The sequence below is a fragment of the Mixophyes fleayi genome, chromosome 10, assembly GCF_038048845.1.
Source record: "Mixophyes fleayi isolate aMixFle1 chromosome 10, aMixFle1.hap1, whole genome shotgun sequence".
Taxonomy (NCBI): domain Eukaryota; kingdom Metazoa; phylum Chordata; class Amphibia; order Anura; family Limnodynastidae; genus Mixophyes; species Mixophyes fleayi.
Genome location: NC_134411.1, coordinates 58,425,353 through 58,450,752, shown reverse-complemented (window position 1 = coordinate 58,450,752; position 25,400 = coordinate 58,425,353). Strand labels below are relative to the sequence as shown.

General features: G+C 45.0%; 1 protein-coding gene across 3 annotated transcripts in view; it reads left to right on the top strand.

Annotated features, from left to right (window-relative positions):
* Window positions 1-5,895: 5,895 nt before the first annotated feature.
* TSNAXIP1 (translin associated factor X interacting protein 1) overlaps window positions 5,896-25,400 on the top strand; it is a 403,075-nt gene continuing 383,570 nt past the window's right edge. For all 3 annotated transcript variants that reach the window (XR_012679541.1, XM_075188810.1, XM_075188811.1), the window contains exon 1: window positions 5,896-5,959. Coding sequence is in view for 2 of the 3 variants with exons in the window: in XM_075188810.1 (XP_075044911.1) it covers window positions 5,910-5,959 (50 nt within the window). In the remaining variant the exon portion in view is untranslated. The remainder of the gene's footprint in view (window positions 5,960-25,400) is intronic.

Sequence of the window (25,400 nt, the reverse complement as noted above, 5' to 3'; positions counted from 1 at the left end):
TATTGACGCGCTCGAACTTCACCCTCTATATCCTGCAGAGGATGGAGGAGCAGCCATCTGTGCAATGGAATTCAGACCAGTTGGAGGAGATATTGTGGCCCCGGTACCAAATTGGGTACCGGGGCCACTCCACTACGCAGTCCAGATAGCTGCGTATCAGATATTAAACTACATTCAGTGTTGGGGCCAAATCCAAAAATAATTAAAATGCACTGTCATGATCGAAAACAAGAGGTATTGACACGCTAGAACTCCACCCTCTATATGCTGCAGAGGATGGAGGAACAGCCATATGTGCAGTGGAATTGAGACCAGTTGGAGGAGGTATTGTGGCCCCGGTACCAAATTGGGTACCGGGGCCACTCCACTACGCAGTCCAGAAAGCTACCTCGGTGCAACATTTTGGACTAAAAACAATATTGTGAGGTGTGAGGTGTTCAGAATAGACTGGAAATTAGTGGAAATGATTGTTATTGAATGTTATTGAGGTTAATAATAGCGTAGGAGTGTAAAAAAACCCAAAAACTGGATTTTAGTGCTTTTTATGCTTTTTTAAAAATAAATTTAGAACCCAAAACCCTAAATCAGAACCAAAACCTTTCGTCAGGTGTTTTGGCAAAACAAATCAGAACCCAAAACCTCAAGCTAATCAGAACCCAAAACACAAAACACTAAAAGTGCCCGGTGCACACTTCTAATATATAAATATACCCACAACACAGTGGAAGATGGCTGCATCATTCAAGCTATCAGCGTCAGCAGGCAATGCCTTGTTCCCGGCCAGTTGCCGATCAATGGCATTTGTAGGTTTTGATGCTACTGACTGTTTCGGTTGTCAGCCGGTGTCTTTATGATTATCAAGATTATTGCTGACAGCAGGCAGCACACTCCTTCACAGTATCTATTGTAATTAAAGGGCTGGTCTGCAGTCCTTCCCTTATTGGTTCTGCAGCCTTTATTAAGTTCTCTCTCGCCACTTCCTGTTCTGGTGATAGTTTGCTCTGGCAAAGTGTGTGTTCCTGTACTTTAGTGTCTGCCTCTTTGTTGTGATCATGATTGTGAATTGGACCTTGCCTCTCTCTCTTGCCATTGACCTAGGATTGATATTGGACTCTGCTTTTGTTCACTGCCAGCCCTTGTGGTGGCCGAGACTGATGGGAGTTCATTCCCTTACCTTGTCCTCCAGACACGAGTCAGGTTCTTTTTTGGTCGGATATCCAGTGATAAATTCTTCAATGAAAGGGACAAGGATTGGACAAATAACTTGGGTTTATTAATAATGCGGTAAAGATAATTTTGGTAAGCCACCGCGCCACTGACCCCTTCAACTCAATGGCAATGACAAAACACTCATTTGATCAACATAGAGCACAATAGCATTTAACATATAATATACAATAAATCAGTTTTCAGGTAAATCACTTAACATTAATATTCAACTAAAACATTTGGTGCACCAATATTAACCCTGGTAACGTTACCATATTTTACACTCAGTCCTGGGTTGAACTGTGCACAGGAATTTAGTAGAAGTGGTGCACGTGGTTGGGGCCCATAAATTACTTTTTCACGCCAAATAAACTGATGATCTTTTGTATTACACAGTCTCTTTTTTGTGTATTCACAGACCACTCTATTTTCTCTCCTCTCACACTGTTCTCAGTACATAGCTCAGTCTGTTTAGTGTGATGTCACAGATCTCTATACTGCTTATTTGTTTTCAGTACTTTCCTTTTTACTCACACCTCTCTTTGGCTCACTTCTTATCTTCTTCTCTTCTTACACTTACTTCACTTTTAATCTGCTTATATATCACTTTGTCCGATTTTCATTCTGTCCCTATTTTTCTCTCTCAGTCTATGCAGACACAGGGATCTCTCTCTCTCAGAAGTCTAGAACTTTCCTCTTCCCACTGCCTTCTGGGAGTTCACAGTTATTACCAAAGTTAGTGGACTTGTTGCTATGCCACACACTCCTCCTTCCTGTTACTACCGGCAACCACCAACTACTCCCAACTGTCACTTCTCCCTCAAGAAAATATATATATTTTTTTAAAAATCTTTATAAACACTTTTAACAATTAACAAATTAAATTAACAAATTAAAAACATATAGATACCCCCAGGGTTCTCAGATTTTGAGGCACCACACCCTGACCTCAAATTTTTATTGGACACTGATTTTGTACTGCTTGCAACCATATTATGCCTGTTCCTGGTTCCTGTCAGTGCCTGCACCTTTGATTCCATATATTGGACTTCCTACTGACGACTTGCTTGTTTCTGACCATTCTTTAGATTCTTAATTCTGGTTCTGTTTGGATTTATTTAACCTTGGCTACCCTGAATATTCTTCAGCTCCTTGATTCTAGTTCCACTTGGATCTCCTGGTACAAACCCAGCTTGTCCACTATGCAACTGGCTAGCACCAAGCCTCCTTGCGGGGATCGCTGATGAACACCAGGGGGTAAATGTATAAAGCTGGGAGTTTTCCCTCGGGTTTGAAAAGTAGAGATATATATAAATTATTTCCGGGGGGCTTCAACATAAACAGCAGCCTCAATTTTATCAATAGGACAACCACCTTCCTAGAAATTGACAATATTGTAAAAGATGAAACAACAAGCGCTAGATATAAGTCACATAAAAATAGTTTCAAAATGTACTTCAAGAGTCCATAAATAGGTGTTTCCTTCTTTTTCCTTTTCGTCTTTCTTGTCACCTTTTCATCCTCCTCAGATACATATGTGTTAGTGAGGTTAATAATAATGTAGGATCAAAAAAAGAGCAAAATTATGTGATTTTAGCATATTTTAGCAATTTGTCTAAAAAAATACAGATCCAAAACCAAAACACAAGAGGGTGGTTTTGCCAAAACCAAAACACAAAGCTAATCCAGATCCAAAACCCAAACCACTTCATGGGGGTCAGTGAGCATCTCTACTTCTAATCATTTTGTTTTGGTAATAAAGATTGTTTGTTTACATTTTGAATTAAATTGATTTTCTCTTTGAAGTCAGTGCAGTGCTTTCTATTGAGGTATCAACATTCCTCATATAACTGGAAGGGAGTGAACTATATATGACACCACCCTCAGGAAGAGGAAATAATGAGAATAAAAGGTGCTGTCACTCAGGTTTTCAGATTGCAGCACAATTAATTAATTTATTTACTGGTGGATATAGTACACGCATGTAAGTCACATACATGTGGACTGATATCCTTGAAAGGTTTTTACGCTATGATTCTTTCTGTTTGTTTTTTTCACATGTAATACTAAAAAAGAGAAAGTGTGTCCATCGTAAGGTAAAAAAATAGTTTCCTTTGCCAGAACCCTTAGTTTAATTGTCCCAATTGTATCTGAATAGTTACAATTATCAGTAAGAAGGACCATATCTTTCTTTGCTGTCTTTTTAATTTGTAATAATAATTGAATATCATTAGACTTGTTTATGCTAGGTGACTTATAACAAACCCCAATCATTTACCTACATAGACATTATCATGATCTTCACAGATAATATCCTGTAGTGCAGGTCTTAAACAAGATTGCACACATACAGAAACGCCTCTCCCTCGTCGCTTATTCCCTTAACGTGTGGCTAGACCATTCATGTGTTATGGTGAGCCCACAGAGAATAGGAGTCTCCAGCATTTATAAATAAAGCAAGAGTTTTCAGACCCTCCAACATGATCAGGGCCGCCAAGAGGCCCTGGTCAAGTCGAGCTCAGGGAGGACAGAAACCTCCCACGGAGCAGGGAGGTTCATATTTCACAGTAGTAAAGTGCAACATAATACAAAGAGTAGAGGCTCTTCCTCTCCAGGTAGATAGACAAACATTTGGTGTTACATAGTAACTTCCATTATACTAGTGTAGGTACGATGAGTGTATTGCTGATTCATAACTGGAAGTTAAGAATATTCTCATCTTTGATATCTCGTGAACGTCGCAGGCATGACAGTGTCATACAGCTTCCACAACTTGTTGGAAGAAGTTGGCCGCCAGGTCTTCACTCAGAGCCCCCCGCTCGGTGATGAAATCAAACAGATCCTGCACAGGCTTTGGTCTCTCCATGACAATGATAAAGCCATCAGGCCGCTCGTACCAGTCCAAGAGCTGTATCATCGGCAGTCTCTTCAAAAGCCAATGCTGTACATGAGCTTTGGGGACATAACAGCAGTACCCCCTTGGGCTCCATGTGAAGACTAAGGGGTGTGATTATGTGGACCAATAAAAAGTTATAGCACACTTGCCAACTTTAATTTTGGCTGATGGGTGTAAAGGGGCGGGTCGAGGTCAATCAAGTCCCTTTGACCCTGCTCCCGTAACAAAATCAAAATTTTTACATGGAGGCGGGGATAAAATGACACAACTGCCCCCGAATCACGCCTCCGAGGCTCACATCTGCCACGTCATGCCCACACTAGGAAATGGGAAGGACGCGGGAGAATTGCCTGCTCTCTCGGAAGTCCGTGAGACCTACCTGGAAATCAGGAGTCTCCAGGACATTCCGGGAGAGTTGGCAAGTATGAGCTATTGGTTTGCGCAGTCACTCTCGCAATCCGCAATTTGGCTCTGATTGGGCTGCAGCCCCATTTCCCCTCCTCATTTTTTGAGTCTCCAGGGCTGAACTTTTATCCTGTACAAAATACTCAGCTCATGAACTTCCCGCTTAATATGCTATTGCAGTTACATGTGCTGAATTCATAAATTAATGTTTAAAAACACCCTAATCAACTTAATTAATACAATAGCACATTAAGGTGGAAAACAAGGACATCTGGTCACTCTATTGTTATTTGATTTTTAAAAGATAATTTCCTATTCACAACCCTGATCTTCTTTCTTGAGATAGCTTTGGAATCAGGTGACACTAATAAAACTGGTGCACAGGAAAAAATGTTTTAACCCCTAGAAAGCAGTTAAAAGCTGAATTCCATATCTAACCATACTAGAAAAATGTAAAAATCTCATTCAGGGCTGGGCCACCTGTGACCACGGGATCCTTCCTGGTTTATTGTCAGATGTGCTTGCTATAGCTTGTAACTCTTGCATAAAATGCTTGCTTATATGTTATTACAGACAGATGACTCTTTCTTTGATTAAATTTATTGTTTTAACTTAATCCTGAAATTAAGAATAATGCATACTTGCCGACTTTCTCCCATTGCTTTCCGGGAGATTCAGTGGAGGAGGTGGGCGTGACGCGTGGGCGTGACGCAATGATGCAAACGCGTCATTTTACAGTGGGGGGCGGGGCCAAATGCCGCGATTCCCGGAGAATTGCGGTATTGTGGCACTATTTCTGTAAATGCGGGATTTTGCCATACTCCTCCGGGAGTCCAGGAGACTCCCCCAAAATGCGGGAGTCTCCCGGACATATCGGGAGAGTTGGCAAGTATGGAATAATGTGAGCACCTTTTAAGAGTTAGAAGGCTGCACCATGCAGCCCCAAAGTGTTTCAGGTTGCCTATAACTGATATAATGGGATGTTATGGGTTGCAACACATTTTTCCTGTGCAACAGTTTGTAAAAAATGTACCTCACTGTATCCAGCTGAATAAAGCTAAAGTAATCTCATATCTCAAGGATCCTTTGTATAGGCTAGAGGTGGTGTAGTTGTTACTTGGACTTGCGTCTAAATAAAGTGCCTCCACATTTTCTTATTCAAATATTCTACTATAACTTCTAACATTGAGAGTTGCCGGCTGAATAGCAAACAGATACTGATATTAAATATAGTAGCTTTAATTTGTTTATTTCGTTACCAGGAAGAAGTGCTAGCGATCAACTTTGTTTTGTAAGTCAAGGTCTAGCAGGCACCAATGAGAACAGCCATAGTAGAGGCGACCCTGGTTACCGTGGAAACTAAATCACAACTTGCCGCAGCAGAGCTGAACGGAGAGTTATGGCTTCTAACGCAGAAAATGTCTTGCCGTCTGTACATCAACGAACTAGGTAAAATAAGGTGAACTATTGATTAGTAGATTCTGACTGATTTAGAACGGTGCAGATCTATAATATGCTAGAACATTTCATTGTGTATGAGTGTGTGTTACAATTCGCATATGTTCCTGGATTGTCTTGTCTACACCACCTCTAGCCTATACAAAGGATCCTTGAGATATGAGATTACTTTAGCTTTATTCAGCTGGATACAGTGAGGTACATTTTTTACAAACTGCTGCACAGGAAAAATGTGTTGCAACCCATAACATCTCTCTCTAATAATTTTATATATATATATATATATATAAATGAAAATGTGTATTAGCAGTTGGCTTTAAAAGTATACATGGCACATCAATTTATTATTTTTTCATTAGCTGATTTTAAGTTAAAAACACCTTTGTGAGCTGGTGTCTGCGCAGGACATAAAATACACCTTTTTTCTCTTAGCTTATGTACAGAAACCGTCGCTCAGGAGATGGGAGAAGAAAGAAGAGATGGGCGGGCTCGGTTTCCTTAAAACCGAACCCACCCAAACTTTGAGGTTCTGGGTACCGATACTCGGTTCTGGGCTCGGTACTCGGCGCCTATTCGGATTCCAAAACGAAGCAAAACGTCATTGTGACGTCGTCGGATGTCGGATCTCGTGAGTTTTGAAATCAATAAATACCCGCCTCCACGGCGATCTAGTGCCATTTGAGAGAGGGACAGAGAAGGGTTAGTTCACAGTATAGAGCAGGCAAAGTGATAGAATAGAAATAGGAGGGTGGTAATCCTAATATAGCAGTTATTGCACTGTATTTTTCTGAATTTGCACTACAAAGTGTTTAGGGTTTCATATACACTCTTATAAAAGAGCTGAATTTTCTGAGAGCTGGAATCTTAATATAGCAGTCATTCCACTGTATTTTTCTGAATTTGCACTACAAAGTGTTTGGGGTCTCATATACACCCTTATAAAAGAGCTGAATTTTCTGAGTGCTGAAATCCTAATCAATTGAAAGAAAACAGGTTGCGCTCTGCTCTTTTTAAGAGCAAGAGCAGCTGCACTATAGGGGGATATCCCTTCCCTATTAAGAATAATGAAAATATATATAGTGTGATAGCGCTCAATTGCCCTATTGAGATTGGGTATTTATAGAAAGGATAAAGTAATAGTACTAATATTCTATGCCACCAGGGTAATTGTACTAATGTTCTGTGGTGGATCAAGCGATGGATAACATGAATAAAGAAATAACATCCATTTAGGTTACAACAAAATGCACATAAGGTACTAATGAGAAGATCTGGTGATTGCTCTGTTATTATGAAGTGGAATCAGGTGATGCAAAACTGGGATAATATGAAATACTAATATAGCAGTTATTGCACTGTATTTTTCTGAATTTGCACTACAAAGTGTTTGGGGTCTCATATACACCCTTATAAAAGAGATGAATTTTCAGACTGCTGAAATCCTAATATAGCAGTCATTGCACTGTATGTTTCTGAATTTGCATTACAAAGTGTAGGGTCTTACTAAAATGGATTCACAGTAGTACACAAATGAGCAGGAGCAGCAAGCAGCTGCTGCCACCAGTCCTGATGGTAGTTATCCCTGTACATCATCTGGTAAAGCCTATGTAAAATTACATAGTCTTTTGAAGTCAGGGAAAAAAATCAAGCAAAAAAACACCTTTTACCGTGTTGAAGAGAAAAAGAGCTGTAGTACAGGAAAAGTTAATTGCAGATAAAAAAAAAATTGCCAACATGCCATTCTACACACGCAGTGGCAAAGAAAGAATGAGGCCTTCGCCTTTCTCTATGAGTGCGAGATCTAAAAATGTTACTGAGGCTTCTTATTGTAAGGTCACTCGTGACCAAGCAAGACCAAGTAATTCGGAGTCCAAAAGTGGTGCACAACTACTGTTACGTGTGAAAGTCGAGCTGGAAGAAAACAGTAAGACATTAGAGGAAAATGTATGCTTAGAATCAGAAATGACACCAATTCCTGAGGAGAGTCCATCCACGAGTGGTATGTGTAATCGTGACCATTCTGATAGTGTACCTATAAAGAAGGCCCCTTTCAGCATTTCTGCTGATGTGTGCCTGAACAGCCGCAGTGTAGCCGGTGATACACCAATTGAGGATGCCACTTTGGAATTGGAAGAGGATGAGGGGGATATTTGTGTAGCCAATGAGGGCGCTAATTAGGATGTTCATGAGAATGAGGTTGTTTGTGTAAGTTATGCATCAGTGGAAGCAGTTCTGGCACGTGATAAGAAGAAGGCCATTGTCATGCCTGGACATAAGACCAAAAAAGTCACTTCTTTTGTGTGGAATTATTTATACCCAAATCCTGACAACAGTTGTCTAGCCATTTGTAGTGAATGTAAAGCCACAGTCAGTCAAGGGAGGGACCTTAACCATCTTGGAACCTCATCCATGTTATGCCATTTGACGCGAGTTCATGGCAAGGTGTTGAGAAAAGCTGAAAGTTATGCTAAAAAAATAACAACAAGCAGTCCATCATCAGCTAGGACCCTTCTCTCACCTACATCCCTACGCCTGCAATCTACACCCACCACACCGTCCTCATCAATATCCTCAGTAGCAATCAGAGTTAGCTCTGCATCCAACTTGGTAAGGCTCGATGACTCCTGCACTATCCTTGATTCTTCTGAAGAATTCTGGAGCGTTAGTCTCACTGCTGCTGCTGTTGCTGCTGTTGGGGGTGAATCTTCTTCCCATAAGCAGCCCAAGAAGAAGACCACTAGTACTTTGCAACAATTAACTGTGAAACAATCTTTTGCTAGAGGAAGCAAGTATGAGAGCAGTCACCCAGTTGCAAAGTGGATGACAGACGCCATGGCGACTATGCTAGTGTTAGATCTGTGTCCAATATCCACTATAAACGCAGCTGATTTTTCACAGTTAATTGATGTTTTGTGTCCCCATTACAAAATTCCATCGCGACACAATTTTTCAAGAAAAGCTATTCCTCAACTGTAGCAGAACGTTCGTAAAAATGTACTAATTGGGCTCAAAAATGCCATTCTACCCACTGTATACTTAACCACAGATATGTGGACAAGTGGAAGTGGCCAAACTAAAGACTATATGACTGTGACAGCCCACTGGGTTGGTCATTCACCTTCACAAGCAGGAACAGCAGCAGCATGTACACCACTACGTAACATTTCTCACAGGCAGGCTACTCTTTGTATCACCGGCTTCAATAACAGGCATACAGCTGATAATTTGTTACGAAAACTAAGGGATGTCATTAAGACCTGGCTTATACCACCTGGACTCTCCACAGGATATGTTATTTCTGATAACGCAAACAATATTGTGCGAGCATTACAGCTGGGTGAATTCCATCACATTCCCTGTTTTGCTCACACAATAAATTTGGTGGTGCAGAGCTTCTTGAAAAATAACCGTGAGGTGCAGGAGATGCTTTCAGTGGCCCGTAAAATTTCGGGACATTTCCGACATTCTGCCACAGCATGTAGGGGATTGCAGCAGCTCCAAGAACAATTTAATTTGCACTGCCAACAACTTAAGCAAGACGGGCCTGATTCATTGAGGATTTTAAATGAAGAGGATTCTTATTTCAGTCTCCTGGACAAAATAATGTTACAATGCAAGGGGTGCAAATGAGTGTTCTGTTTTGCACATAAGTTAAATACTGACTGTTTTTTCATGTAGCACACACATATCAACTTTAAATTTCAGTGTACAAATAAGCTATCAAGTATTTGTGTGCTACATGAAAAAACAGTCAGTATTTAACTTATGTGCAAAACAGAACACTCATTTGCACCCCTTGCATTGTAACATTATTTTGTCCAGGAGACTGAAATAAGAATCCTCTTCATTTGGGATCCTTAATGAATCAGGCCTGAGGTGTGGAATTCCACCCTGTACATGCTTCAGAGGATGGAGGAACAGCGCAAAGCCATACAAGCTTATTGCACAAGCCATGACATTGGGAAAGGAGGGGGAATGTATTTCAGTCTTGCATAGTGGAGAATCCTTTCTGTGCTGTGAAAGTTGCTGAAACCATTTGAAGTTGTGACATGTGAAGTGAGTTCAGACTCTGCTAGCTTGAACCAAGTTATTCCCTTAATTCGACTTTTGGAAAAGCAGCTTGACAAACTGAAGGAGGAGATGAAAGAAAGCAATTCCGCAAAGTATGTTGGCCTCGTAGATCAAGTACTTAAATCGCTTCGCAATGATCCAAGAGTTTTTAAAATCTTGAAGTCGGATCACTATGTTTTGGCGACTGTGCTTGATCCTAGGTTTAAGACCTACATCGATTCTTTGCTTCCAAATAACCAAAATCTGAACAGATGCAAGGAGCTATTGGTCAGCAAGTTGACTGTTGAACTGGGCCTTGGCTTGACGACGTCTCCTTCAGTTTCTCAGGCAGCTGCTGCTCGTAAGAAATACACTTTCCAAAAAGAAGCATGGATGACGTAGGTGGCAGGCCACAACAGTTTGACATCTGGTCTGGTTTAAAAGATTTTACCAAAAAAAGTGTGACCTCGGCCATAACTCCATCCGATCCTACTATTAACATGCAAAGGATGGTGGAGGATTATTTTCAAGAGTTAATTGATATCGAAATGTCAAACAGTCCCTTTCCATACTGGGAGGAAAAACAAGCCATTTAGAAACCCATGTACAAACTTGCTTTGCAATACCTAAGCTGCCCACCCTCCAGTGTGTACTCAGAAAGAGTTTTTAGCACAGCCGGGAGGTGTTAGCCTGGTGAAGTAGGCGGACTTTGTATCAGATTCCTACCACACTGCTAAAGGGTTGTAATATCAGGCCAAGGGACTGGAACTCAAGGAGCAAAGGTGACTGCAGTCTATTGAGCTAGAGGGGTAAGGGAGATGGTGTGTTAAACCTGTCTGGCATTCATTTAAGGTGTATTTTTATTCAGGTGTATTGTATAATAATAAAAGTATCATTGTATTTGATAACTTCCTTGCCTGAGTGAATGGTGAACTCCTAGAGCAGGGGTGGCTAACCCGTGGCTCTTTTAGCTCTCTCATGCGGCTCCGATGCATGCAGGGGCAGATCAGTCCCCTGCCAGCGCTTCGTTGTTCCAGGTGCCGACAAGTGCAGTTCCGTCTCAAGCCAGCGCAACTTCCCCGCCATGTAACCTTATCTGTACAACGCTGGGAGGTCACAGGGTGTAATCATTCCAATCAGGGAAAGAGGAGACAGTAGAGAGTGCTCTCCCTCCTTCCTTTTTTTTTGCGGGATCCAGGCTGTGTCTGCTGTGTGTAAGGGGTAGTAATGTTATTTTTAATAAAATTTGGGGAGGCTGATGTGGGGGATCTTATGGCATATGTAGGGTGGTCTGATGGGCATCTGGTGAAGTCTGATGGTACACAAGGGGCATGTGTGGTGGCTGATATGGTGTATGAGGAATGCGAGTAGATCTCATGGCATGTGGGGAGACTGGCATGTATGGAGCATGTGGGGGGGCTGACTGACATGTATGGAGCATGTGGGGAGGCTAAGTGGCTAGTGGCATGCTAAAACTGAACACATCGTTTTCCGTCCTTCTAAATTCTCACACCACCTTGATCTCACTGTTAACAACACCACCATCTCTGCTGTTCCCCAATACCGCTGCCTGGGTGTTACCCTTGACTCCTCCCTCTCTTTTGCCCCCCACATTCACTCTCTTGCCCAATCCTGTCACTTCCAACTTCGGAATATTGCTCGCATCTAGCCCTTCTTCTCTCAGGATTCTGCCAAACCTGTCATCCACGCTATCATCAATTCCCGACTTGATTAGTGCAACCTTCTCCTCACCAGCCACACCCTCTCCCATCTAGCTCGCCTACGCTCTATGCTTAATACGTCTGTTATGGCTGGTGGTACTGGCACGAACTACCAGAACAGATAGAAGAGATCTTCACCTTTGTCAGCTGCCTTTCCTGTAGAGTCATGCTGACAGGTACTTGGATGCCCTCAGGTCTTAAACTCAGCGTAGTGATAGCTTATGCGCAGAAACTGTAGCTCAAGAGTAGGGAGTAGATACTGAAGTGCAGGAGACCAAACGGAATCAGGCAGCCAACGCTAATCCGGTAAACAGGCTGAGGTCAGGGAAACATGTCAGCGAGCAGAATCCGGTAAACAGGCAGAGGTAAGGGCCACAGGCAAACAAGAAGAACCGGTGAACAGGCAAAGGTCTGGGCAACAGGCAAACGAGCAGAATCCAGTAAATAGGCAACGGTCAGGCCAACAGGCAAATGAGACAAATCCGGTAAACAGGCAGGGGTCACAACAAGGTATCAATCAGAATAACAGGCAAGGTATCCACAGGGAGCAGGTCAGCAAGTGAGGTAACAGAAGCTATAAACATCAGGGAGGCTAAGCCCTCACTGCCTAATATGCCCAGGAGGGCCAATCATAAAACATGGGGCACAGGAGAAGATATCAGCCTCTGGAGGCTGTTGATTAATTACCTTAGTTTGCGCACGCGCCCAGCTGCCCCTTATGCCCAAGACGCAGCGCCTTGTCCAAAGAGAGTCCCGGCCATTGCCTTGGCGATGGCTGGGGGGAACCTGAAAGTGACGTCCATATTGTCGTGGAGATGGCCAGGATGTGGCCAGGCTGCAGCAGTGAGTCGTGGTGGCTTGAGGCACCACTGCGGCTCGTAACTACGTTGGCGAGACTTATCTTTCTTGCCGCTCTGCCTTGCCCTACACTGGCTCCCTTTCCCCTACAGAATCCTCTTTAAACCCCTTACACTCCCACTCAACTGCCCCTTATATCTCTAACCTCCTGTCCATCCATGCTCCAATCAGTTCCCTACGATCGGCCAATGACCGATGCCTTTCCTCCACACTGATCACCTCATCCCACGCCAGAATTCAAGACTTCTCCCGTGCTGCCACCCTCCACTAGAACAACCTGCCTCCCTCCATCTGTCTGTCCCCTAAATTTGGCTCCTTCAAACGGGCTCTCAAAACCCATCTGTTTCTCAAGGCCTACCATCCATCCACATAACCTTCTCCTTCCTTGCTCTCCTTTCCTTCCACTCCCTCTTTCCTCATGCGCTTGATCCCCTCTACTGACTCCTGTGCCTGCTGTCTGTTTGCCCGTCCCTTAGTTTGTAAGGGTATTCTTCCCTTCTGTCTCAATGCCATTTCTTCCTCTCCTACTTCACTGTACCTTTATTACTTGGAGATAGAAGTCTTGGTTATAATTGTTTACCCTGTACAGTGACACCTTATTATACTGTCTGTACTGTTAATTTGTATTTTGTACTGCACTGCAGATACCTTGTGGTGCCATATAAATAAAGAATAATAATAATAATAATAATAATGTATGGGGCATGTGGGGAGGCTGAGTGGCATGTATGGGGCATGTGGAGAGGCTGAGTAGCATGTATGGGGCATGTGAGGAGGCTGAGTGGCATATATGGGGCATGTGGGGAGCCTGAATGTCATGTATGGGGCATGTGGGGAGCCTGATTGGCATGTATGAGGCATGTGGGGAGGCTGATTGGCATGTATGGCATATGTGGGGAGGCTGAGTGGCATTTATGTGGCTTGTGGGGAGGCTGATTGGCATACATGGGGAATGTGGGGAGGCTGAGAGGCATATGGGGAGCCTGAATGTCATGTATGGGGCATGTGGGGAGCCTGATTGGCATGTATGAGGCATGTGGGGAGGCTGATTGGCATGTATGACATATGTGGGGAGGCTGAGTGGCATTTATGTGGCTTGTGGGGAGGCTGATTGGCATACATGGGGAATGTGGGGAGGCTGAGAGGCATATGGGGAGGCTGAGTGGCATGTATGGGGCATGTGGGGAGGCTAAGTGACGTGAATGGGACATGTGGGGAGGCTGATTGGCATGAATGGGACATGTGGAGAGGTTGAGTGGCATATAAGGGCCATGCAGAGAGGCTGAGTGGCATTTATGGGGCATGTGGGGAGGCTGAGAGGCATGTATGGGGCATGTGAGGAAGCTGATTGGCATGAATGGGACATGTGGGGAGGCTGAGTGACATGTATGGGGCATGTGGGGAGGCTGAGAGGCATGTGGGGAGGCTGAGTGGCATGTATGGGGCATGTGGGTAGATCTCATGACATGTGAAGGAGCATGTAGTGAGGACTGGTGGGAATGTGAAGAGGTCTGAGGGGCATGTTGGCTATTTCTGTGTTTTTTTATCCCCACTTTAACAGTTCTCTCCACAGCGATTATCAATACATTAGCATTGTTAGCTACTGTGGAGAGACTGTAAGTATCCTTTGAACCCTCCTCCGTTGGACACGGCAGCAAGGTAAGAGCTGAGTTGATGATTATTATTATTATTATTATTATTATGAACATTTTGGCAATGTTGGATATCTTATTTTTCACTTAGCGAGATATTGTAAATTATGTTATATTTTCAAAGTATGTGTGTGAGTTATGCATTCGCATGTTTATACTTTGTATATGGAATGCACACATATATAAAAGGTAAACTTGGCTCTTTGCCGTATCTATGGGTATATTTTGGCTCTTAGGCTCCGACTGGTTGACCACCCCTGTCCTAGAGAGTACTGGGTATGCGTTTATGTTATAGTAAAACACCCCTGGGTGGCCAGCCAGCACAAAATGGGTAGTTTGGCCAGATAAACCTGATATCTTCACATTGACCATGATCATGTCCTTTGACCATGCATCTGACCAGTGCCGTAACTAGACATTTTAGTGCCCTGGGCGAGACAGGGCACCAGCGCCCCCCATCTAAGTGGGAATGACATTTGCCAAGTGGGTGTGGTCAACCTAATGTGGGGGTGTGGCTAGCACTTTACTGAAAGAATTCTGTTACACATATTTGCAAATACAATAGATATGTATATATATATATTTATATTTATTTATATATACATATATATATATATATATATATATATATATATATATATATATATATATATATTTATATATATATATATATATATATATATATATATATATATATATATATATACACACATAGTGGTGGGATTCAAATAGATTAACAACCGGTTCTCTGCCCTAATGTCCACTTAAAGTATGCAAAAATATATACTGAAAGGTATTCTAATATTTTATGCACTTAATACTCAAATAGGAACAGTAAAAGAGATACACAAAACTAGATTGTTAAAAGAAAGAGTTTTAAAATGTTAAAGAATACCTTACCTGACAAAAATCTGTTATTTAATATTATATTCATATTATGCCACAGTAATGCCACCAGTGTCAGACAAAAGTCTTTGGCCATCCACTTTTGTTCAAATTAAATAATGAGTCTGTCACTTGGTGCTGAAGTCTAGCATCAGAATCGGGCCATGTGTGGCCATCTTTAATATGCCCACACGATCCAATATGATTGTGTGCTTGCATTTTTCAAGAGTCCCAATTGGTATCTGACAGGTTTGTCTCCAGATGCTGCAATCCTGTCTCTATGTCATAGAGTCAAGCAACATGAGCACTGTACAATTAGGCCACACATCAGGATACTGGATGACTTCCATCAGAACAAGAGCCCATTAGTGCAGTTGGCAGTCACACACACATGCCGAAAACGGTCATCTGTCTACTGCATTTACCAACATGCCATTAATGAGCTTATATATTTTGATGGATCAATATTGGGCATTGTAGTAATTTAGGACAGTTTTCCAATATCGCAGTATGTTTGAAGTCCCTTCACATGCTGTAATAATATTAATCAAAGCTATGCAAGCTTTTGTAAGTGGCAATATTCTGTTATATTTATTATTTGTGCGCAAAATTAAATTTTTAAAGAAAAAAAATTACAGCATGGCAATGTCTGAAGTAATCACTTTCAAGACAGGTCTTTCATTTAAGATGGGCAACAAAATGAGAGAGAGAGAGAGAGAGAGGGAGGGAGAGAGAATGAGTGGTTAGTCATATTATATCCCAAATAGAAATTTTTATAAGCAACACATATTGTACCTCTTTAAGGCGGCAGTACCACTTACTCACTCAATCTTCACTGACCTGCTGTTTCCCCTTACTGGAGCCCCAGAAACTACACGCTGAAAAACTATTTTCCCGTCTCCTCCAGTTCTGTAGTGTAGGACCCCACAACGCATCGCAGTGGAACGCACGTGCATTCCACCGACAGGAAGTTTCCTGTCAGTGGAACGCACATGTGTTCCATTGATTCCGATGCGGAAGGAACACAGGCAGGTAGCGGGCTGAAGGTACACAGGCAGGTAGCGGGCGGCTGCTGCGCCCCCTTGGCCTTGCGCCCTGAGCGATGACACCGCCCGCACCTACCTAGTTATGGCTCTGCATCTGACTAATGATTTTACCCTGGTTGCCCTATTGAATCTGACTTAGGGGTAAATGTATTAAACTGCGGATTTTGCAAGTCAACTGCAATGTCTTTGAAAGGCATGTTGACAATATGTCTTTTTTTCCAGTCTCTGTAGATTTCTCCTTGATACCTGCAAAGTCCTGGCTAAATAAAGCTCATTAGATAAAACTTTGTATTGACCTTGTATAATATTTATACTATGTGCAGTAATTATGCAACTTCAATGTTCCTTTTGTCCATATTGTAAAGAAGCCCAATTTTCTACGCTTTCTTTCTAATGTCAACCATCCATTCCCTCAATTAATTAGTTCTCTTGCCTCCAAAGCCTGTCAAGTTCTCCTATATCATCACCGATGGCCAATCAGGAGCCCTGTATTAATGGAGTATTTTAAATATAAGAAATAGAGGCCTACTATGACACTTAACTCCCTTAGAACAAATGGGTGTATGCCATCTGGACCAGATGATTTATCTATCTTAATCTGTTAAACTATACTGTATCTTCAATTCTTTCTGACAAGTAATATGCGTAGAAAATAATCTTTTTGAGAGGTAATTTTCTCTTTATCTCCCAATACTATTGTCAGGTGCCGTCTCCGAAATGACACTTGGTGCAGGAGACGGACGCCTGCACCTTCTCAGCAACCACGCCCTGTTGCCTAGCAGCGGAACGCTATCTCTGCTCCCTGTCGGCAGCCAGCATGTCTGACCGCTAAAATCTCCCTAACCCAATCAGGATGCACCTTAGGGTATATAAAGCAGCCTCTGACACATGTCTAGTGCCAGAGTATTGGTTCACTGCTGCTCCAGCGTTTCCTGAACTTCTGATCCAGTGTGTTATTCGGTTATGACTCGGCTACCTGTGACTACTCTCCTGTGTTTCGTTTTGGTACTTCGCTGCCCGGCTGTTTTGACTATTTGGCTTGACCTGACTTCTCTCTGGATCCTCCCTGTGTACTGCACCGCACGGTTGGCTCCGACCTGGATTGCCTGACTACGCCTGTCTACTACTGTCACTACACCGGTGACTGTCTTGGAGGACCGCGACCTGCGTACCCTCTGCAGCTAAGCCCAAACCCCCTTGCAGGGGTCCCTGGTGAATACCGGGGGTACGTTAGACTCCGAGCCTCCCTGTTCAGTTGCGTCAATACCGGTTAGCAGCCATCTCTGCATACTCTGGCCATATGAATGGACAGGATGCACCCTCAGCTCGGGACCTTCTGCTCCACTTAGCCCACAGGGTGGATCAGCAAGACTCCAATCAGGCACAACTCTTGCAAAGTCTACATGGGGTTGTTTCTCATTTAGACACCCTTCAGGGGTCTCTTCCAGCAAGCCAGACGGCCTTAGCAGTAACGGTTACCTCCGCAGCCACAACGTCTACTGCCAGCACCGCTAGTTCCAGAAGCCTACGTATTCCACCGCCGGAGAAATATGATGGCGATCCTAAGAAATGTTGTGGGTTGCTTAACCAGTGCGGTATTCAGTTTGAGCTTTCTTCAGAAAATTTCGCCTCCGAGAGGACTAAAGTCGCTTATATAATTTCCCTCCTCTTTGGTCAAGCTTTGTCTTTGGCTTCTCCCCTCTGGGAACGGGACGATCCTACGCTCCGAGATTCTTCCATCTTCATTAAGAATTTTCGGAGGGTTTTTGATGAGCCCTGCCGCGTTTCCTTCGCCGCTTCTGGCCTATTAGCTCTCCTTCAAGCTTCACTCACTGCTGGGCAGTATGCCGTACAGTTTCGCACCTTGGCTTCAGCTGGAACAATGATGCTCTGGTAGCCACCTTTTGGCAGGGGTTAAACGACCGTATCAAAGACGATCTGGCCTCCCGTGAGCTTTTGTCTAATCTTGACGACTTGGTCTCTGTCAGGCGCCGCTCGGCGGCCGCCCGCCCGTCCATACAAGAACGTCTGGTTGCCTAGCAACCAGACGCGTCATTTCCCCTTCCGCCCGGCCGGCCAGCCCAGACCCAGAAGCGTTCCCGTTGCTAGGCAACGGGACGCTGCAGGAAGAGAGCGCTACGGCGCTGCCTAATGACTAGCGCTACGGCGCTACAACTATTACAGCACCACTAGTGCTGAGGGCATTGGTTAGCAGCCCTATTTAAGTCCCTCTGACCTCACCTCCTGTGCCAGAGTTTCAGGTCCTTTCCTGTCCTCCAGCGTTCCAGTGTTCCTGTGTCTATCTGTTTCCTGACCCTTGCCTTCCTCCAGTTTATTGCCGTTTGCCTGTGACCATTGTGACCCGGATTGCCTTGACTACCCCTTTGGATCTCCCTTTGTACCTCGCTGTCAGAACGTTATCGACCCGGCTTGACTCACACCCCGTTTGAATTCTCCTTGTGTACCTGCATTACCCGCATCATTGCTGAACCCGCCTGTCTGATATCCCTCTCGTGCTTCGCTATCTGACTCGTGGAAGGACCGCGACCTGCGTGTTTCCTGCAGCCAAGTCCATACCTCCTTGCGGGGGTCCCTGGTGAACACCAGGGGCACGTTAGACTCCGCGCCTTCCTCCGAGTAGTGCCAACGATAGCAGGTACGCTATACTAGTCGTGACAGTAAACTCTGGCGATGACTACCGAAGGAACGGGGGAACCCTCAGCCCGGGACCTTCTCATTCATTTGGCTCAGCGAGTAGAACAGCAAGAAGCAGCCCAAGCACATCTCCTACAATGTGTTCAAGGTATCGCTACACGCTTCGATGCTTTACAAGGCTCCCTGCCTGCTGCTCCTGCCATTACCACCGCCCCAGGGGCGTCCGCCAGTGTGGTTACGGTATCCACTGCAACTTCTGGCATGCGTATCCCCACACCTGAAAAATACGATGGAGATCCCAAGAAATGCAGGGGTTTCTTGAACCAGTGCTCCATCCAGTTTGAGTGCAATGCAGGAGCATTTCCTTCAGAGCGAACGAAGGTGGCGTTTATGATCTCCCTCCTGAGTGGTCAAGCACTCGCCTGGGCTTCGCCTTTGTGGGAAAATGGAGACCCTCTTCTTAATAACACCGGCTCCTTTATTGAAGCTTTCAGGAGAGTCTTTGATGACCCTGGGAGAGTAGCCTCTGCGGCCACCAGCTTGCTGAACCTGCGTCAAGGCAACTTATCTGTTGGGCAATATGCCATCCAGTTCCGGACCTTAGCGTCAGAGCTGAAATGGAACAACGAGGCGCTGGTCGCAACTTTTTGGCAAGGTCTAATCGACCGTATTAAGGACGAACTAATTTCTCGGGATCTCCCCTCTGATCTTGATACCCTAATTGCGCTATGCATTAAAGTAGACCTACGTTATCAAGAACGCACCCAGGAACGTCCTGTCTCTAAGCGGGTGGTTCCTCGCCTGGCTCCTCAATTTCAAAACCCAGTTTTGCCTATGGATGAACCCATGCAAGTAGGACGGTCCCGTTTATCCCCAGAAGAAAGAGAGAGGCGCTTCAGGCAGCGTCTCTGCCTTTACTGTGGCGATTCCGGACATGTTCTCAAGGTCTGTCCTAAGAAACCGGGAAACCCGTCCTCCTAAACAGTAGCAGGGAGGCCGGTTTAGGAGTATCCACAGTTGCTCCCTACTCAAAAAACACCCCTGAGCTTCTTATGGCAGTCACCCTGAGCACCCCTAGAGGTCCCTTCTCCACCACGGCCTTTGTGGATTCTGGCTCCTCCGGGAACTTCATTTCTGCCACTCTCATTGCTGGGCTTCAAATTCCAACTCTCCCCTTGCCTCAAGCATTATCGTTAACAGCAGTAGATGGGAACCGTGTCAGCAGTGGCTCCATCTCCTACATCACGTCACCTATTCGGTTAATGGTTGGAGCCCTCCATAGCGAGATGATTCAGTTGTTGGTGTTGCCAAAATCCATCAATCCCATTATCTTGGGGCTTCCATGGCTACGAAGACACTCTCCGCAGATGGATTGGGACCGAGCTCAGGTTACTCGTTGGGGTACAGAATGTCATCATAGATGTCTACCTAGTGTTCTGCCTCCTGATTCCCAAGTTGTTGCTCAGTCCACGGTTACGGAAGTTAGCCTTCCAGCTGCATACACTGACTTCCAAGATGTATTCAGTAAAACGGAGGCCGAGTTATTACCTCCCCATCGGCCCTGGGATTGTTCCATCACTTTGCTTCCCGATCAACCTATACCCAAGGGGCGAACGTATCCCCTTTCTCGCCCAGAGACCCTGGCAATGTCCCAATATATCAAGGAGAATCTGGAACGTGGTTTTATTCGCAAGTCTACCTCTCCTGCTGGAGCTGGATTCTTCTTTGTCAAAAAAAAAGACGGGTCCCTGCGCCCATGCATTGACTATAGACCCCTGAATCGTATTACCATCAAGAATCGGTACCCATTACCTCTTATCTCTGACCTATTTGACAGAATCAGCGGGGCTCAAGTGTTTACTAAATTAGACCTACGAGGGGCCTACAACCTCATTCGTATAAAGAAGGGTGACGAGTGGAAGACCGCCTTCAATACGAGGGATGGGCATTTTGAATACCTGGTAATGCCCTTCGGTCTTTGCAATGCCCCCGCCATCTTCCAGAATTTCGTTAACGACATCTTTCAAGATCTATTGTACACCTCCGTAGTCGTTTATCTAGACGACATCCTAGTGTTTTCTAAAGACTTGAGTTCTCATCAAGAACAAGTGAGGGAGGTCTTACGAAGACTGCGCAAATATCATCTTTATTGCAAATTGGAAAAATGTGTTTTTGAAGTTCTCCAAGTGTCCTTCCTTGGGTTCATTGTGTCCGGCTCCGGGTTACAGATGGATCCCACCAAGGTGTCATCCATCTTGAATTGGCCTCAACCGCAGAGTCTTAAAAGTATCCAAAGATTCATTGGATTCGCCAATTATTATCGACAGTTCATCCAAGATTTCTCGTCCATCATTGCTCCAATTACAGCATTAACTAGGAGATCTGCCAATCCTAAGATATGGTCTCCAGAAGCTGTTTCTGCCTTCACTATTCTGAAGAAAGCCTTTTCCTCTGCCTCTGTGCTCTCTCAGCCGGATCAACAGCGACCTTTTTTTGTGGAGGTGGACGCCTCTTCAATAGGCATTGGAGCCGTGTTATTCCAAAAGACACCTTCAGGTACCCACTCTCCATGCGGGTTCTTCTCCAGACGATTTCTTCCCAACGAGATTAATTACGGAATCGGAGACAAGGAGCTTCTCGCTATTAAAGCAGCCTTGGAGGAATGGCGGCACCTATTAGAGGGAGCCCTATATCCAGTTACCATCTTTACAGACCACTGAAATTTGACATTCATTCGGGAAGCTCGCTGTCTGAATCCTCGGCAGGCCCGCTGGGCATCATTCTTTGCTCGCTTCAACATGATTCTTACCTTCTGTCCAGGTGCTAAGAATGGGCGGGCAGACGCTCTATCTCGTTCTTTTGATGATACAGACCGCCTGAACCCATCAATTCCTCATTGCATTATTGACCCTTCGAACATCATTGCTATTACCAATACGGTGAAGGATGTTCCGCCCACAGGACGATCATTTGTGGAACCACAATTACGACTCAAGGTGTTGCGTTGGGCCCATTCGTCCCGTATCGCGGGTCACGCGGGCATAAAGAAGACCACATTCCTCCTCTGCCGTCGGTTCTGGTGGCCCACCATACGCGCTGATATACGGGACTTTATTGCAGCATGTACCATTTGTGCCCAACACAAAACTTCCAGGAAGGTTCCTGCTGGGTTGCTCCAGCCCCTACCTACGCCGGATGCTCCCTGGGAGAGTATAGCCATGGATTTTATTACTGACCTTCCCTGCAGTTCTGGATTCAATACTATCTGGGTTGTCATTGACCGATTTTCTAAAATGGTGCATTTTATTCCTCTTTCAGGTCTACCTTCAGCCAGTCACTTAGCCGACACATTTATCAAGGAGATCTTCAGACTTCATGGCTGCCCTAAGGAAATTATCTCTGACAGGGGAGTGCAATTCATCTCCCGGTTCTGGAGGGCTTTCTGTAAAAAACTGGGTACGGAGTTAAAATTCTCATCGGGATATCACCCCCAGACCAATGGTCAGACCGAGCGGATCAACCAGGATTTAGAGACTTTTCTCCGTTGCTTTACCGCTGATAATCAAAGCAGATGGTCGCAATTCCTTCCCTGGGCAGAATTCTCACACAATCACCATGTCCATGAATCTACCGGGTTTTCTCCATTCTTTATTGTGACCGGGATGCATCCTATTATCCCAGATCCATTTCCCAATTCTTCCTCCTCTGTTCCAGCGGTGGACTCACTTTATCGAGAATTCTCTATCATTTGGGCCACAACCAAAGCAGCTCTACAAAAGGCATCACAGCACCATAAGATCTTTGCAGATCGCCACCGTAGGGCTACTCCCCTATTGAAGGTAGGGGATCAAGTATGGCTTTCCACTAAAGACTTAAAACTCAAAGTACCATCTATGAAAATGGCTCCACGTTTTATTGGTCCTTACATCATCTCACAAGTTATTAATCCAGTGTGTGTTAAACTAAAGCTACCGGCTTCTTTACGATGTCATAATACTTTTCACGTGTCCCTACTCCGGCCATTGGTGCTTAACAGGTTCTTTGTACCTCCATCTCGACCTCCTCCGGTTCAAACCTCCTCTGGAACAGAGTTTGAGATCAGCCGGATCCTGGATGTCCGCATTCGCTACGGGCAACAACAGTTCCTTGTGCACTGGAAGGGATTTGGCCCGGAAGAAAGATCTTGGGTGGATAAACCGGACCTTCACGCTCCTCAGTTACTTAAGAGATTCCTCCAAACAAGGGGAGAAGGAGGAGGGCATACTGTCAGGCGCCGCTCGGCGGCCGCCCGCCCGTCCATACAAGAACGTCTGGTTGCCTAGCAACCAGGCGCGTCATTTCCCCTTCCGCCCGGCCGGCCAGCCCAGACCCAGAAGCGTCCCCGTTGCTAGGCAACGGGACGCTGCAGGAAGAGAGCGCTACGGCGCTGCCTAATGACTAGCGCTACGGCGCTACAACTATTACAGCACCACTAGTGCTGAGGGCATTGGTTAGCAGCCCTATTTAAGTCCCTCTGACCTCACCTCCTGTGCCAGAGTTTCAGGTCCTTTCCTGTCCTCCAGCGTTCCAGTGTTCCTGTGTCTATCTGTTTCCTGACCCTTGCCTTCCTCCAGTTTATTGCCGTTTGCCTGTGACCATTGTGACCCGGATTGCCTTGACTACCCCTTTGGATCTCCCTTTGTACCTCGCTGTCAGAACGTTATCGACCCGGCTTGACTCACACCCCGTTTGAATTCTCCTTGTGTACCTGCATTACCCGCATCATTGCTGAACCCGCCTGTCTGATATCCCTCTCGTGCTTCGCTATCTGACTCGTGGAAGGACCGCGACCTGCGTGTTTCCTGCAGCCAAGTCCATACCTCCTTGCGGGGGTCCCTGGTGAACACCAGGGGCACGTTAGACTCCGCGCCTTCCTCCGAGTAGTGCCAACGATAGCAGGTACGCTATACTAGTCGTGACAGTCTCTCTGTGTATCAAGGTGGATATCCACCACAGGGAACGTACTCAAGAACGTGAACGGACCCGGCGCTCCTTCCCTCGCCTGGCGCCTCAGTTCCAAGTTCCAGTAATTCTTCTGGAGGAACCTATGCAAATTGGCCACTCTCGCCTTTCCCAGGAAGAGCGTGACAGACGCATCAAAAATAGTCTTTGCCTTTATTGTGGGGACACAGGTCACCTCCTCTCCTCATGTTTCAAGAGGCCGGGAAATGCCCAATCCTAGGCGATGACAGGCAGGTCGTCCTAGGATCCAAGTCCCTCACTCCCTATTCCTTGAGAGATTCCGAATTTCTGATGCCTATTACGTTATTTTCTCCAGATGGCCCCCAGCAATTGAAAGCTTTTGTGGACTCTGGATCCCCTGGGAACTTTATCTCCGCTGAGTTGGCTTCCAAGCTTTGTCTCTCCATTCTTCCATTGCCACAGCCTCTGGCACTGACTGCAATTGATGGTAATCATATCAGCAATGGTTCTATTGATCACATTACCAGTCCCTTACAGCTGGCGGTAGGAGCGCTTCACTCTGAGTGGATAAGTTTCCTGATTCTTTCTCAGTCCATCAATACTGTTATTTTGGGCCTTCCCTGGCTTAAAGCTCACAATCCGCAGTTCGATGGTCTCGTGCCCAAGTAATTTTTTGGGGATCCATCTGCAAACAACATTGTTTGACTGCTGTACATGCTCCTAAGTCTTCAATCTCTTGTGTAGCCTCTGCTCCGCAGCCTGCTCTTCCTGAGGCCTATGCCGAGTTTGTAGATGTATTCAGCAAAGCTGCAGCCGAGTCCCAGCCTCCTCATCGACCCTGGGACTACCCCATTGACCTCGTACCTGACAAGTGCATCCCTAGAGGCAGAGTCTTTCCCCTATCTCTCCCAGAGACCCAGGCCATGTCTGAATACGTCGCTGAGAATCTTGAACGTCGTTTTATCTGCAAGTCTTTCTCTCCGGCGGGTGCAGGGTTCTTTTTTGTCAAAAATAAAGATGGTAACCTTAGACCCTGTATTGACTACCAGAAGCTGAATGCTATTACAGTGAAGAACCGTTACCCATTACCTCTCATATCAGAATTCTTTGATCGGATTCATGGAGCACAGATTTTCACCAAACTGGATCTTAGAGGGGCCTATAACCTTATCCGCATTCGTCAAGGTGATGAGTGTAAAACCGCTTTTAATACGAGAGACGGACATTATGAGTACCTCGTGATGCCCTTTGGGCTTTGTAATGCCCCTGCCGTTTTTCAAGAATTCATCAACGAAATCTTCAGAGATCTTTTGTATCTATCTGTAGTCGTCTATCTTGATGATGTCCTGGTCTTCTCCCAGAACATCACCTCTCATCGAGATCATGTCAAGAAGTTCTGTCTCGCCTTCGTACTAATCACCTATATTGCAAATTGGAGAAGTGCCTTTTTGATCAACCTCAGGTTCCCTTCCTCGGGTGTATAATCTCTGGCATGGGTCTTCAAATGGATCCAAAGAAGGTAGAATCTATCCTCAGTTGGCCTCAACCCTCTGGCCTGAAGGCTACACAACATTTTATTGGATTTTGCAACTATACCGGCTAT